This window comes from Pteropus alecto, unplaced genomic scaffold (genome assembly GCF_000325575.1).
Source record: "Pteropus alecto unplaced genomic scaffold, ASM32557v1 scaffold3, whole genome shotgun sequence".
NCBI classification, from domain to species: Eukaryota; Metazoa; Chordata; class Mammalia; order Chiroptera; family Pteropodidae; genus Pteropus; species Pteropus alecto.
The window spans coordinates 37,911,536-37,926,860 of NW_006442484.1; the positions used below are offsets into that span (position 1 = coordinate 37,911,536).

At 33.7% G+C, this 15,325-nt stretch overlaps 1 protein-coding gene across 3 annotated transcripts in view; it reads left to right on the top strand.

Annotated features, from left to right (window-relative positions):
- Positions 1 to 12,261, top strand: part of LOC102892041 (sodium channel protein type 2 subunit alpha) — a 124,727-nt gene extending 112,466 nt beyond the window's left edge. For all 3 annotated transcript variants that reach the window (XM_006921144.1, XM_006921143.1, XM_006921145.2), the window contains exons 24-27: positions 2,278 to 2,415; positions 2,780 to 2,884; positions 6,840 to 7,110; positions 8,611 to 12,261. In XM_006921144.1, coding sequence (XP_006921206.1) covers positions 2,278 to 2,415; positions 2,780 to 2,884; positions 6,840 to 7,110; positions 8,611 to 9,806 — 1,710 coding nt within the window. In that variant the 3' untranslated portion in view covers positions 9,807 to 12,261. The remainder of the gene's footprint in view (positions 1 to 2,277; positions 2,416 to 2,779; positions 2,885 to 6,839; positions 7,111 to 8,610) is intronic.
- The last annotated feature ends 3,064 nt before the right edge of the window (positions 12,262 to 15,325 follow it).

The window sequence follows — 15,325 nt, forward strand, 5'->3', positions numbered from 1 at the left end:
TGGTGGGAAAAAACAAACAAAACAAAACAAATAAAAACTTAATAGTGTTTCCCTCTGGGAAGTGAGATTTTTGTAGTTGAAGAAAGGGGCTTTGACAATCTACCCTATATATATCAGCACTTTTGAAATTTTTTGTACAATTTTCATTAATTTCTTACTATATAGCAATGAGGGAAGAAATCATATTTTGGAAAAAAAATTTGTCTTGTGGTGTATTGCTGGGGCATAGTAATAAATTCATAATGTTATTTCCCTAGCTCCAACGACCAGGTGTAACTCAGGAAGAATTCCTGAGGTTTGTTTGTTCACCTTAGCAATAAAAAAGAGGGCACAGGAGCTAAAAGCCCTGCATTGTATCTCTGTAAGTACTATCAGGAACCCCACTTACGGGTTTTTTAAAATAATAATAATTATTTCTTACTATTCACTATGCTAAGGACTTTCTTACCTTATCTCATTTAATCCAAAATAACAACCTATTATGAAGTTGACTGTTAATTCCATTTTACCATGGAAGCAAAGAGGCTTAATGTGTCCATTGGTGGAACATGTTTTTAAACTCTGACCACCAACGGTGGGCTCATAACCACTTTCTACAGCAGTTTCCTGCCTATTTGATTACTTCATTTAAAGTTCTCTCTCCCATTTTTTTATAAATAACCTACATGACATGCAACTGATTTTCAGTTTCTTCCTTAATATACTGTCTGCTACATAACTTCTCTGCATTCAAGCACATTACAAAAGACAGAACCCAGTTACTTACTAAAATTATGAAACGTTGTTCGCTCTTACTCTCATTAATCAACAGAGAAATGCAAATTTAAAACACAATGAGATATCACCTACACACCTACTTGATTGCGAGTATTAAAAAGTTTAACAATAAAAAGTGCTGCCAAGGATAAACAGCTGTAAAAATATATACTTTGCTAGTGGAGAAAAAGTGAATAAATATTCCTTTTAAAAAGTTAGAAATTATCACATTATTTAACAAAGTTCAAAATAGTCTTTAACCTTGCAGTTCCATTTTTAGCTATATCCTGCAGAAACTTATGCACGCGTATAAGAGAATCTATATACAAGAATGAACATTTTTTTGCACTAGCAAAATACTGTAAACAACTCAAAAGTAATAGAAATAGACAAGTAATTGAATATTATACAGTAATGAAAATTGTATGTAAACATACATAACAAACAGACGAATCTTAAAAATAGAGTTCTAAAAAATATGTCTGATAGACAAAGTGTAAACACAATTAACCATATTTTTCAAGAATCCATACTTAGGTGTTCACTCTAAAGAAAAAGCAAGAAAAGAATTACCGTAAAAGTCAAGGGTAATGATTACCTTTAGCAAAAATGGTAGACTTTATGTTTAGGAAGGATACACCAAGGGTTTCTGAGGTCCTGACAATGTCCTGATTTGTGAAATTTACTTTGTAACAATTTATTACATTTTACACTTATATGCTGTGCACTTTTGTGTATGTATTGTATTTAATTTTAAAATGTTTAAAAATATCATTTTATATTACTTTCTACTACACACACACATAAAGGAAATAAAAGTCTCATCAAAGAATAGGTATTTTTATAGTATTTCTGATATTTTCTACTTTATCCTATTTCATTAGAAAAAAAAAATACCATATTGTCCATTACGCTCTAAATTGATTTCATGACACAATGGATTATTACCTGCATCCATTGCTGGTTAACTGAATTGGTTAGAACAAGATCCTGTCAGACCTGTTCAATAGATTACACCCAAAGCACAAACCAAGTGTCACATCTTTTTTGATAAAAAGTGTACTAGACAAGAGAGATTATCATTGTTATAGAACCAGTGTCTAAGGCCTACTTAGTAGGATGAATCAGTATGAATGAATCAAGCACTGTTTTAAGCACTTTTCACATATTAATATATTTAACCTTCCCAACTACCAGAGGAGGTTTAGGTTTTATTATTTCCAATTTACAGATAAGGGAACTGAGTCACAGAGAGTAAATTTTAAAGGTTTTAATAAAAAGTAGTGCAACTCTAACATCTTTACTGTAGGAAGAGGAAATCCTCATTTTGCATGTCCTATTGGGGTCTTTGCTTATAAAGTGCATCCATAATCTTATAAAGTGCATCCATAAGACATTTATTGGGTCAAATTAATTGTATTCCCAGTGATTGATACGTGCTTTCAGAATTGAAAATTCACTAATATCCTTTTTATGAAACAAGTATCAGGTCTAATAGTTATCATTCTCCATATTTTGTAGGTAGAATTACAACCCAAGTATGAAGACAATCTGTACATGTATCTTTATTTTGTCATCTTTATTATTTTTGGTTCGTTCTTTACTCTGAATCTTTTCATTGGTGTCATCATAGATAACTTCAACCAACAGAAAAAAAAGATAAGTATACTTAAACTTCATCTTGCTCTAAAACGTGAACTGAACATGTCACACTATTTCCTTTTTACTCCAAAATGCAATCGCCAAAAAGAAAGAATTATGAAATTCATAAATTATTTTAAGATACTTAATCAGCTATAAGTTTTTAACTAATTGATAATTCAGATAGCATGTATTGATATTTCCAGTATAGAAATCTGACTGACTAAAATGCATAATTTATGTATTGAATATGTGCATCTCTGTAAATATAGATATAATTAGCAACATTAGAATGTGGGGCCAATTTTCACACAATTACTAACGTGGATTTTATAGCTAGCAAAGAACATTATTTTAACAAATTTTGTTTTCATTTCTTTACTTTGGAGGTCAAGACATTTTTATGACAGAAGAACAGAAGAAATACTATAATGCAATGAAAAAACTAGGTTCAAAGAAACCACAAAAACCCATACCTCGACCAGCTGTAAGAATAACATACTTTCATCATCAGTAAAAGCTATCTTATCTATTATTTCATGGCCCAAATTTCTAGATACTAGTATTTTTGTGAATTTGCAAAACAAAGTGTTACCTTAATAATATAAGTAAAAATTTCAAACATATGTAAAAATAAGTAAAAATTTCAAACATATGCCGATAGTATTACATAGGCTTGATGTCATTAAGGAGCTTCTGATAATGTAGGGGAGAAAACATAACCATACATATATAGTGTTGAAATATTGAATATTCTCAGAATGTAGTGGGAACAGATTGGAATAATTGGTACATCTCAGCTATGCCCCATTTTCTGTCCAGCTCTTCAGATTGAGTGGAATTAATGAAACAAGATACAGGTTTTGCTTTTTTTGGTTTTAAAAAAATCTTTTTTATCCTTCTAGCATCTTCTCCTTAAATCAGATAGCATGGTTCTTTTATGACTTTTTATGGCTATTCCAATTGTATATTTGCCAGTTGCTCTGGTTCTCTTCGCTTGCTGCAGGGAATCATTGTCAGGAAAGGTCCCAAGTTCTTCTGTCACTTCTGAAGGAATACCTCAGATACTAAATTTCAGAACTCCTCCCCTGAGGTATGCATGGTACAAGGCAACCAGTCTTCTCCAGGAATCAAGACTCTATGAATTGATTAGTAACAGTATGAAACTGACCTTGCCATCTTTGAGCCAAAAGTTCAAAAAAAGTAGATAGCTATATTGGATAAAACATAAGGAGTATACAGTTTGAGCCTAGTCTTTGAGAAATAATACAATTTGAATGGATAAGAAGAAAAGCAGAATATATTTTCTGTAAGAGAAACCGTATACTCCAAAGCCATGGAAATAAATATTTCAGTTGAGAATAGTGACATATTTGAATTAGTGAATAGTAAGCACAAAGTTTTCTGGGTTAAATGAGTCAAGATTACCACTCTGAGTCTGAAAATAATTGCAGTATATTAAAAATGCAATATAGTTAAAAGAACAGCATGATAATGTGAAAAAAAAGAAATTTTAGAGAATGGTATGAAAGGATGTTAAACACAAAATAACACTGGGCCTTAGACAAGAAGATGAGTTCATAATATGGGGTCATGCCAATAGGACTGGAAGACAGGAAATAAATGAGCCAATAAGGAAACTCAATGGGATGAGGCAGCTATAAATATATAGGAAAAGGAGAACATGTAGATAATGAAGAATCTAAAACAGTTGATGTTTTGTGAAATTTAATTTATGGTTCCACAAATATAAATGAAAGTCTTGTAAATTCATCTGGAAATACAGATTTAGCTCCTATAAAATGTCAGACTGAGATAAGGATTTTAGGGTCGTTGGACAGAATTCAATTGAGCTCTGAAGCATAGGTTCATTTTTGAAAAATAGAATAGACAGAAAAAGAAAAGTGCTGAGCATGAAACCTTTGGCACTTCATCATACAGGAAGAGGTAAATCAATGAAGGAATGAGATTAATCAATAAGGCAGTATATATAAAGAGACATATAATTAAGAAAACTTTCTAAAAAAGCTGTTTAATTACATCAAATGATATATAGATATATCTAAATAGGGGTAGGGATGCATGGGAAATGATCAGTACATTTAGCTAGAATATGATTGATGACAACTTGGCAAATTAGGAAATAATCTGGTAAAATCCATTTATCAGGTCGTTCATTAAGAACATACTATGCTAAGCATTTGGAATTAAATATTGAACAACATAGAGTCTATTTGGTGCAGCAAATAACAATCCAGTAGTCACACCAATAGAAATATCCAAGAAAGAATATATTTGGCCATGAGAGCTAATAAGGGGGAGGGAGCTGATTAATAGGAAATTTAGGGACACATTCACTGAAGTGCTACATAAGTTGAGGATTGAAGAATGAGAAAGTGTCAGCAGAAGGGGAATGCAAATGGGAAGGCCCTGAGGTAAGAAGGCCAGTAAGGCTGGAGTGCAGAGAGTTAAGGTTTATTTGGGACATGTTGAGAATGATGAAGTTAGGATGAAGCAGACTTTTCTGGGCTTTGTAGGCCATGCTTAAGAGTTATCTTTGTCCTTACAGCAATACCAAACCATTGAAGGGGACCTGATTATTTTGAGTTTTGTGAAGATCACCAGTACTGACAGTGACAGTAGCTTCACATTGTAGACTTGTTTTGGAGCTATTTCAGAGATGATAGGTACCCTGAACCAGAGTGGTATGGAGATAAATAAAAGTGGGTAGATGTGTGAGCTATCACAGGAATGAAATTAAAAGGCTTATCTACAAATTAAATATGAGAATTGAAGAAGGGAGCAACAAATATGACTCAGGAGTTTCTGCCTTATGCAGCTGGATAAATAGTGGTATCATGCATGAAGTAGGAAGATGAATTGAGAGATTTGGAGATGCAAGTTTGCAGAATTTGATAATCTAAAATGGAGGGACTGCATGGTGCTTTATATTGATCATATTGCTAATATGAAAATAAAGACCAAGTTTCTGCTTTTAAGCAATCTCAAACCTAATGTACTCTCGGTGCTGTATTTGAGAGAAAAATGACACTGCTCTGTCCTCACACAAGTGGGAGACAAAATTAAAGTTAAATGAGTAAAGCATTTGCAATACAATGTCATCAGTATTGTGACAAATGCAACCACAAAGGTTTCGGAGAGCAAAGTGCTTAAAAATTAAAACTAAGTTAGAATGCACCAGACAGAAGGAGTGGCAGAAGTCTGTTTTAGACAGAGGAGACAGATAAACAGATAAAAATATATGATAGAAGAGTGGTAGGAAATGTCAGAAAGATAGAAATAAGGAGAATATAACCAGACTTGGAAAAAGAAACTGCAGTCAACAAGAAGAAGGAAGGGTTTGGAACAGGAATTAAATGCATTTATTAGGTTGAAAGAGATCTTGGAAGGACAGACCCAACTGAAGCAATAGAAGTCCAATCCAGCAGGCCAAATATGTACTCAGAGAAAAGAGCAAACTATAACAAACAAGTGGTTTGAATTTCAGTAGGATGTAATGGATGCCTCTCACTGGAAAAATATCAGAACACTAGTATGGAGAATACAGACCTATGAACATGTCAATCTGAGAAAGCTGACTATGAAGTATAAAGGTAGCAGAACATCAGTCAGTCATCCTAGTTGACAAGGTGGAGAAGGACAGTCTAGCAGAACTCAGTCAAGGTGTATGCTCTCGAGCACCTGAAATGCCAAGCAGATATGGGCAAACCAGAACAAAACATGGTCCAGTTAGCAGAACTGGGTTACAGGATGAGGACTTCATTTCATAAACAAGATACAGGGCCTAGCAGTGCTTGGAAATACAGTCCAAATTGAATAGGGCAAAGGTGGAAAATCTGAATTGAGAACTATAACTTTTTAAAGATAATTTTATTCTTACAGAAGAGTTACCCCGTATAATCTTCACCCAACTTTCCCTTGTTTTATCATCTTACATAACCTTAGATCAGTTATCAAAACTAAAAAATTAACCTAGGTACAATGCCATTAGAGAATATGAAGGCAGAAACTAAGGAGGAAAAAAAACGTTACAGAAAAAGCTGTAGAAGTATTTATTAGTCCTTCAAAGTTGATTTTGATGCCTATCCCCAACTCATGGGATAACAAAGACTTACTGTAGTGGCAAATATTTACTGACTAACCATCATACACATGATGATGTTCTAGGCACTGAGAACATAATAGGTGATTCTTAACATAAAGTCAGTTTATAAAACCTGATATCATTAACAGTATAATAAAACTAATACATTTGAAAAGAGTTGGATATTTCAACAGACCAAATTTTCTTTCAAGTATAAAACAACCATGGTGTGTTTTTATAAAAGCTGCATTTTCATATTTCTGTGTTAAAATCAAATAAGTTGAACCTGATTTTTTTGCCAGTTTCTAAACAAACTTTTACATATTCTTTGTTCCAGAATAAATTCCAAGGGATGGTCTTTGATTTCGTAACCAAACAAGTCTTTGATATCAGCATCATGATCCTCATCTGCCTCAACATGGTCACCATGATGGTGGAAACTGATGACCAGAGTCAAGAAATGACAAACATTCTGTACTGGATTAATCTGGTGTTTATTGTTTTGTTCACTGGAGAGTGTGTGCTGAAGCTAATCTCTCTTCGTTATTACTATTTCACCATTGGATGGAATATTTTTGATTTTGTGGTGGTCATTCTCTCTATTGTAGGTAAGAAGAGGTGATCTTACCCAATTAAGGAAGTTAGTAGTAAAAAAGTATGTTCTAAACTTTGAAAGTGTTTTTTACTAATCATTTTTATTCATCCAGAAATTTCAAATAAAAATCTAACAGTTCATTCTTCAGCTTGTTTTTTCTCTAATTGCATGCTGTGCATGGAATGATGTGTAAAAAAAATAATTTCTGCTTTTATTTATCATCTTGTCTTATTTTAGAAGACAATGACTGCAAGTTTGTCATAATACTCCTGTTCTCAGTCATACTGCTGTTGTATAGACAAGTATTGCTTTATGCACATACACACATAAATCACGGAAAGTAGTCAATAGTCCATGAACGAGAACTCCTTGATAATTGCAGTAACGCACATGTGTTTATATATTAGTCACATGCATATAAGCTTCATGCTATCTTTTAGTTCAGTTTTCTATGGTTTATAATATTCTTCTTAAGTAAACATTTGTTTAAAAATCCAAAACAGATTTATTATCATCAGTACATATTAAGTGTTTATGTATAGGTTTATATATTAAATGTTTATATATTAATGAGGTGTTGGAAGTAAATATAAGAGATTAAAGACAATGTTCTGCCTATTTGAAGAAAGAACATATACATAGAAAAATAACATTTCACTCTTTATACACTGGTAAATAGAACTTTGAAACAATATCCCATTCCATTTAATACTCACAAAAGTGCTATGCAGTTGTCATATAGTGATTAAAAGATGAGACTTAGGGGTCATACAGACCTGGCTTGGGGCTGCCCTATTTTTTCTACTTACCAGCTCTGTGACCAATGGCAGGTTACCTCGCCTCTCCAGTCCCTGGTTTTCCAAGTAATATTTCTGAAAAGTGTCATCCTGAGAATTAAATGAGATTATGTGAATAAATGCACTTTAGCACTGTGCCTAGCACAAAGAAAAGTAAATGTTAAGTTTAACAACAATAACAACCACAAGGGATTATCACCATTTAGTGATATGTAAAATCAAGGGCCAGGATTCAGACCCAGGTATGTCGGTCTCTAAAGCTCGGATTTTCCCCTGTACATCATTCTACTACCTCCCAAATAAAATGGATCACAGCCATCTCGGAAGAATAAGAACCTTCATATTCCTTATTCAAAACCACATACCTTATCCATTAGTTCTTATGCAAATACCAGGACTAGTATTTTAATATACTTTGTGACATCTCAAGGCCTTCAGTGGTTGAATCTTTCTTTTGATAGATGTTTTTCTTGAACTAGGAAAAATAGTTATTAATACCTTCAGTTAGTAAAATGGTGTTAATGTTATAACACCAAAGATACCAGTTTCATTGTGCTAAACAAATATTGCAGATCATTTTTGTATGTTATATGAGCGTGTATGTACATGTATAAATGTAGGTGTATACGTAATTCTCACGTCCACATTTTGTAAAACTAGTTAGTGTTTATCTTAGCTTAACAATGTTTTTGTTGTCATCTCTTGGTTTTCCACAGGTATGTTTCTGGCTGAGCTGATAGAAAAATACTTTGTGTCCCCTACCTTGTTCCGTGTGATCCGTCTTGCCAGGATCGGCCGAATCCTACGTCTGATCAAAGGGGCAAAAGGGATCCGCACGCTGCTCTTTGCCCTGATGATGTCCCTTCCCGCGTTGTTTAACATCGGCCTCCTGCTCTTCCTGGTCATGTTCATCTACGCCATCTTTGGAATGTCGAACTTTGCCTATGTTAAGAGGGAAGTTGGAATTGATGACATGTTCAACTTTGAAACTTTTGGCAACAGCATGATCTGCCTGTTCCAGATAACCACCTCTGCTGGCTGGGATGGTTTGCTGGCACCTATTCTTAATAGTGGACCACCTGACTGTGACCCTGAAAAAGACCACCCTGGAAGCTCAGTTAAAGGAGACTGTGGGAACCCATCTGTTGGGATTTTCTTTTTTGTCAGTTACATCATCATATCATTTCTGGTTGTGGTGAACATGTACATCGCTGTCATCCTGGAGAACTTCAGTGTTGCTACTGAAGAAAGTGCAGAGCCCCTGAGTGAAGATGACTTTGAGATGTTCTACGAGGTTTGGGAGAAGTTTGATCCCGATGCCACCCAGTTTATAGAGTTCTCCAAGCTCTCTGATTTTGCAGCTGCCCTGGACCCTCCTCTTCTCATAGCAAAACCAAACAAAGTCCAGCTCATTGCCATGGATCTGCCCATGGTCAGTGGAGACCGGATCCACTGCCTTGACATTTTATTTGCCTTTACAAAGCGTGTTTTGGGTGAAAGTGGGGAGATGGATGCCCTTCGAATACAGATGGAAGAGCGATTCATGGCATCGAACCCCTCCAAAGTCTCCTATGAGCCCATCACAACCACTTTGAAACGCAAACAAGAGGAGGTGTCTGCTATCGTTATCCAGAGGGCTTATAGACGCTACCTCTTGAAGCAAAAAGTTAAAAAGGTTTCATCTATATATAAGAAAGACAAAGGCAAAGAAGGTGATGGAACACCTATCAAAGAAGATATCCTCATTGATAAACTAAATGAGAATTCAACTCCAGAGAAAACCGATGTGACACCTTCCACCACTTCTCCACCTTCGTATGATAGTGTGACCAAACCGGAAAAAGAAAAATTTGAAAAAGACAAATCAGAAAAGGAAGACAAAGGGAAAGATATCAGGGAAAGTAAAAAGTAAAAAAGAAAGAATATTTCATTCTGCGATCAATTGTTTACAGCCTGTGATGGTGATGTATTAGTGTCAACAGGATTCCCACAGGAGGTCAATGCCAAACTGACTGTTTTTATAAATGTATACTTAAGGTCAGTGCCTATAACGAGACAGGGACCTCTGGTCAGCAAACTGGGACTCAATAAGCCAGAAAAACAGCATTGACAGGAGGTTTCTGTTTTCACAACCAGCTGACACTGCTGAAGAGCAGAGATGTAATGGCTACTCAGACTATAGGAACCAATTTAAAAGGGGGAGGGAAGTTAAATTTTTATGTAACTTCAATACGTGACACTTGATAATAGTAATTGTCACCACTGTTTATGTTTAACTGCCACATCTGCCATATTTTTACAAAATGTATGCTGTGAATTTATCACTTTTTGTTTTAATTCACAGGTTGTTTACTATTATATGTGACTATTTTTGTAAATGGGTTTATGTTTGGGGAGAGGGTTTAAAGGTAAGGAATATTTACATTTCTCTATTGTATAACTGGATATATTTTAAATGAAGGCATGCTGCACTTCTCATTCACACATAAAAAAAAAAACACCACAAGGAAGAGTTTACTTCTTGTTTCAAGATGTTTTTAGATTTTTGAGGTGCTTAAATAGCTATTCATGTTTTTAAGGTGTCTCATCCAGAAAAATTTTACTGTGCCTGTAAATGTTCCATAGAATTCACAAGCATTAAAGAATTGTTTTATTTTTACATAATTCATTATACGTACATGTATATATGTATATATGTATATGTGCGTGTATATACATATATATGTATACACACACACCATTACACAGTCATTCAGAGTCCCAGCAGCATGACTATAACATTTTTGATAAGTGTCCTTTGGCATAAAATAAAAATGTTCTATCAATCCTTTCTAAGAACCTGAATTGACCAAAAAGCATCCTCCACCACCACTTTATAAAGTTGATTCTGCTTTTTCCTGCAGTATTGTTTAGCCATCTTCTGCTCTTGGTAAGGTTGACATTGTATATGCCAACTTAAAAACTAAAAGTCTGCTTTGTAAATAGTAATTTTACCCAGTGGTGCATGTTTGAGCAAACAAAAATGATGACTTAAGCACAGTATTTATTGCATCAAATATGTACCACAGTAAGTATAGTTTGCAAGCTTTCAACAGGTAATATGATGTAATTGGTTCCATTATAGTTTGAAGCTGTCACTGCTGCATGTTTTTCTCGCCTATGCTGCTGTATCTTCCTCCTTCCACTATTCAGAAGTCTGACGTGGGAAGCCATATGTCAGTGGTACAGTGAAACCAGATCTACCACGACCTCATTCTTCATGTCATTAAGCAATAGGTTGCAGCAAAGAAGAGCTTCTTGCTTTTTATTCTTCCACTCTTAATTGAACATTCTATGGTTAAAAAGCCCAACTGTACAAACATGTTGCAAGCTGCTTAAATCTGTTGAAAATATATGGTTAGAGTTTTCTAAGGAAATATAAATACTGTAAAAAGTTCATTTTATTTTATTTTTCAGCCTTTCGTACATAAAATGAGAAATTAAAAGTATCTTCAGGTTGATGTCACAGTCACTATTGTTAGTTTCTATTCCTAGCACTTTTAAATTAAAGCACTTACAAAATAAGAAACGAAGACTAAGATGCAGTGTAGGTTCCTGCTTTTTTATTAGTACGGTAAATTTTGCACACATTTCAATGTGAAACAAATCTCAGATTGGTCCAACATTTATTTGCTTTCAAATAGTAATGCCTTATCATTGAAAGCAGCTTCAGGAAAGATCAGTTGATACTCTTGGCATTGCTTGAATCAGATGTTTTCCCCTAGTCTTCATATTGAGTAAATTGTCAGTCTTTTCCAGTGTTTGTTTATACAGATAGATCTTACTCTTATTGACCCACATGGAATTAGTACTGTATCAGATATGGTATAGGATCTAAGCTTCCCCCCGCCCCACAAAACCAGGTAGTGAATTATATTAACAGTTGCAGCAAAACATTTTGTGTTTCTTTCACAAGCAACATTAAATGTAGATTCTTTATACTAAAGCTATTGACTTGTAGTGTGTTGGTGAAATGCATGCAGGAAAATGCTATTACCATAAAGAACGGCAAACCACATTACAATCAAGCCAAAAGAATAAAGGTTTTGCTTTTGTTTTTGGATTTAATTGTTCTGTCTTTGTTTCTATCTTTGAAATGCCATTTAAAGGTAAATTTCTATCATGTAAAAATGATCTATCAAAAAAACAAATGTAAAGAATACACATGAAATATAATAATTCATCCTTAAATTTTTTCATGGAATGGAAAGTAATTAAAAAGAGTGTACTGGATATCTAATTTTATTATTGGCCAAAAACCTAGATATGATATTGGGTAGAGTAGTGGAAAGTTACAAAAATTAATAAAAAATTGACTAACATTTTAAGTTGTGCATCCTTTCTCCTTCCCGTCTACCTACTGTTTTCTTTTGTTTTTCTTTTTCATTTTAGCTCCTTCCCTATGTATTCTTGATCTACTCTTCTGTATACTTTTCGATCCTTTCTTTTGCCTCTCAGTATTTTTTATTCAGGATATTCTCGTCGTTTCTTTTCTGTTCACCAAATTTCTTGTTTCATGCAATCTGGAGATAATAGATTTGTATACTTAGGACCCTATTAATCTGTTGTCACTATAAAAAGTCCACATAGTATCTCTCTATTCAGTTCTACAGTTTCCTTGGCAAAAATTCTGAGTGAGCTTTGATCTCAACACTTCAAAATACATGAAGTTCTCAAATAAAACATTTGGTTTTCCCATTTAATTATGTGCAGTTTGCAAAATGTTTCTCAATCTGGATCACATATTAGAATTACCCGAAAAGCTTTAAAAAGAATACCAGTGCATGGACCAAGACCCACTGGAACTCATATCTCTGGGGATAAGACTTACTATTTAATTTTTTTAAAGCTCCCATTGGTGCTGATTTATACTGAAGGAGGAGTTAATGATTTAGAGTATCTTTGCCCAATAGGAAAAAAAAATTCTACAGAAAATGTCCCTGTTGCCGTCAAAGCTTCATTATATTGACTCATCATATACAAAATGAAGTTCTCAATATGATGGCTTTAGGGGTGTTTATCTTGTAGTGTGACATTGACTCATTTATACTGGGGGTTCTCTTCTAAGACTGTAGTTGGTGGAAAAGGAATTCCATCAGAATAGTTTAGAGAGTTTTTTCAAATTGTCCATGTATACTCACACACACAACATGACACCCCAACCATCCCTAGTACATATTGCATGAGATGAATATGGGGGTGGTTTTGGAAACAATATGGATTCATAAAGTAGCCTCTCAGGTGAATCTTATGGGCCTTGTTGTATAAGAGCCATTAATCTGGACCAATGAGAGGCAGCTCACATTGGCCATTATAAAACACACATTTGATTCATCATTATCAAGTCATAAATCTAAACAAGAAAGACTCCCATTCTCAACTTCTCCATTCTAGAGCGCCTCTCATCATCACTTGTTTTCCTGAGTACTGATTATACAGATCAATTTACAAAGAGAAGAGAGTAGCAAAGAAAAGGAGGGAGGGGATGAAAATGGAGAGAAGAAAAGAGAGGGAAGAACAACAGGGGAAAGCAGAAGAAAGGTAATATAAGAAATGGGAGGGGATGTTTCATAAATTACCCTCTTAGAGGGAAAAAAGTATTTTGCTATTAATATCTGCAGCAATGGTGGGGAAAGAGGAAAGGAAGAGGCATGAAGGGAAGAAATTTTGCTTAGTTGTTAATGTATTAGATACACGATGCAAATATGTTTCATTTTTTTTGCTTTTTGTTTTTCAAAGAAAATCTACCTATGAAAAATGCGAAGAGGACATTATGCAAGTAAATGTTACAATGATTGAATGGATAGTGGTTCTTTCTTCTGAACTAAATAAATATTTGAGTGTCTACTACACATAAGCTTTGTGATAGGAGCTCAGAGGTCAAAGATGAACATAACTGTCCAAAGGAAAGTTGTAGCCAGCAGTGAAGAACTTTGAAACTCAAGCTAAAGAGTCTGGAATTTATACTACTGGCTCTTGCGCAGTAGAATAAGCAGTGAAATCAGATACATCTGTCTTTATTTAATCTGAAAGGACTGAGGCTACATTGCTCATTTTTTGCATTACCCATTTTTTGCTAATATTTTACAGAGAGCTCATTTTTCCATCTCTTCGTGTTTAAAGATGTCTGTGTTTTTATCTTTTAGTATATCCTTCTAAAAGAAGATAGCTTGATTTTAAAAATTCCAGTCTAACATTTCCTGTTAATAGTTTACCTTAATCTACTTTACGTTTATTTTATATATAGATGTATTTTAATTTTATCAACTTATTGTATGTTCTTTATTTTTCAAGTTTTGTCTTTGTTTCTTTTTTCTTTCTGTCCTCTTTTGCATTAATTTTATTATTGTGCATTCCCCCATCTCTACTGGTTGGGAAGATACCCAATATCTTTCTTCCATCTTTCCTTCTTTCCATCCCTTTTTCTTGCTTCTTTTTATATATAATTAGCTCTTAAATTTTGGCATGCCTACTAAATTAGTAAAATATAATTAATTGTTGTACCCTTATCTGAAACAATGAAGGTCCTAGATTGATTAGATATCATTGCCCACCTCTTATGTTCTTTTTATCCACTCTTTTAACTCTACCTATCTGATATCCAACAAATTAAACAATATAATTATTACGGATTTGTATAGGCAGTGATTTTTTTAGGTTTACTCACGTTAATTATTTTTTTTCTTAAATTTGCTTCTTCTTCCTACTTCGTTTTGTGTTTATTTTCTTTTTAAAATATATGAACAATTCTATAAGTAAGGTCTGTGGGTAGCAAACTGGCTCAGTGTTTCTTTTTCTGAAAATGGCTTTATTTCAGACACATTTTTAATAAATTAGCTTAAATTATAATCATTTCTATAGTTTACTACTTTAATCTGACAGAATTTATGCTAATATAATTTGAAGATTCACATATTTATTAATATCTTTAATTCAAAAAATTTCAGGAAAATTCTCAGCTTTTAGCATTACAAATATTTTCTCATTCTATATTTTTATTCTCTTCATCTGGAATTCCTGAGGGTTATATGTTGAAATTTCTAAATCTTTCTTTCAGGTCTCCTAATGTCTTTCTCTTATTTTTAGTGCTCTTTCTGGATAATTTGTCAGATTTTGGTATCAGAATAATTCTGTCTTTATAAAACAAGTTAGGAGGTGTCCATTCTGGAAAGAATTTTTGTAAAAATGAAATTATTTCTCCAGTAAATATTGATAAGATTCACTAGTAAAACCATCTGGAACTTGAGTTTTCTATATTATGAAAATTGATTTTCATGGTTTATTTTATTTTATTTTTTAGTGAAAGACTTAGGCTATAAATTCCTCTCTAAACATGGCTTTAAGAGCATTCACGAATTTTGTTACATTATAATTTGTTACCATCAGCTAAAA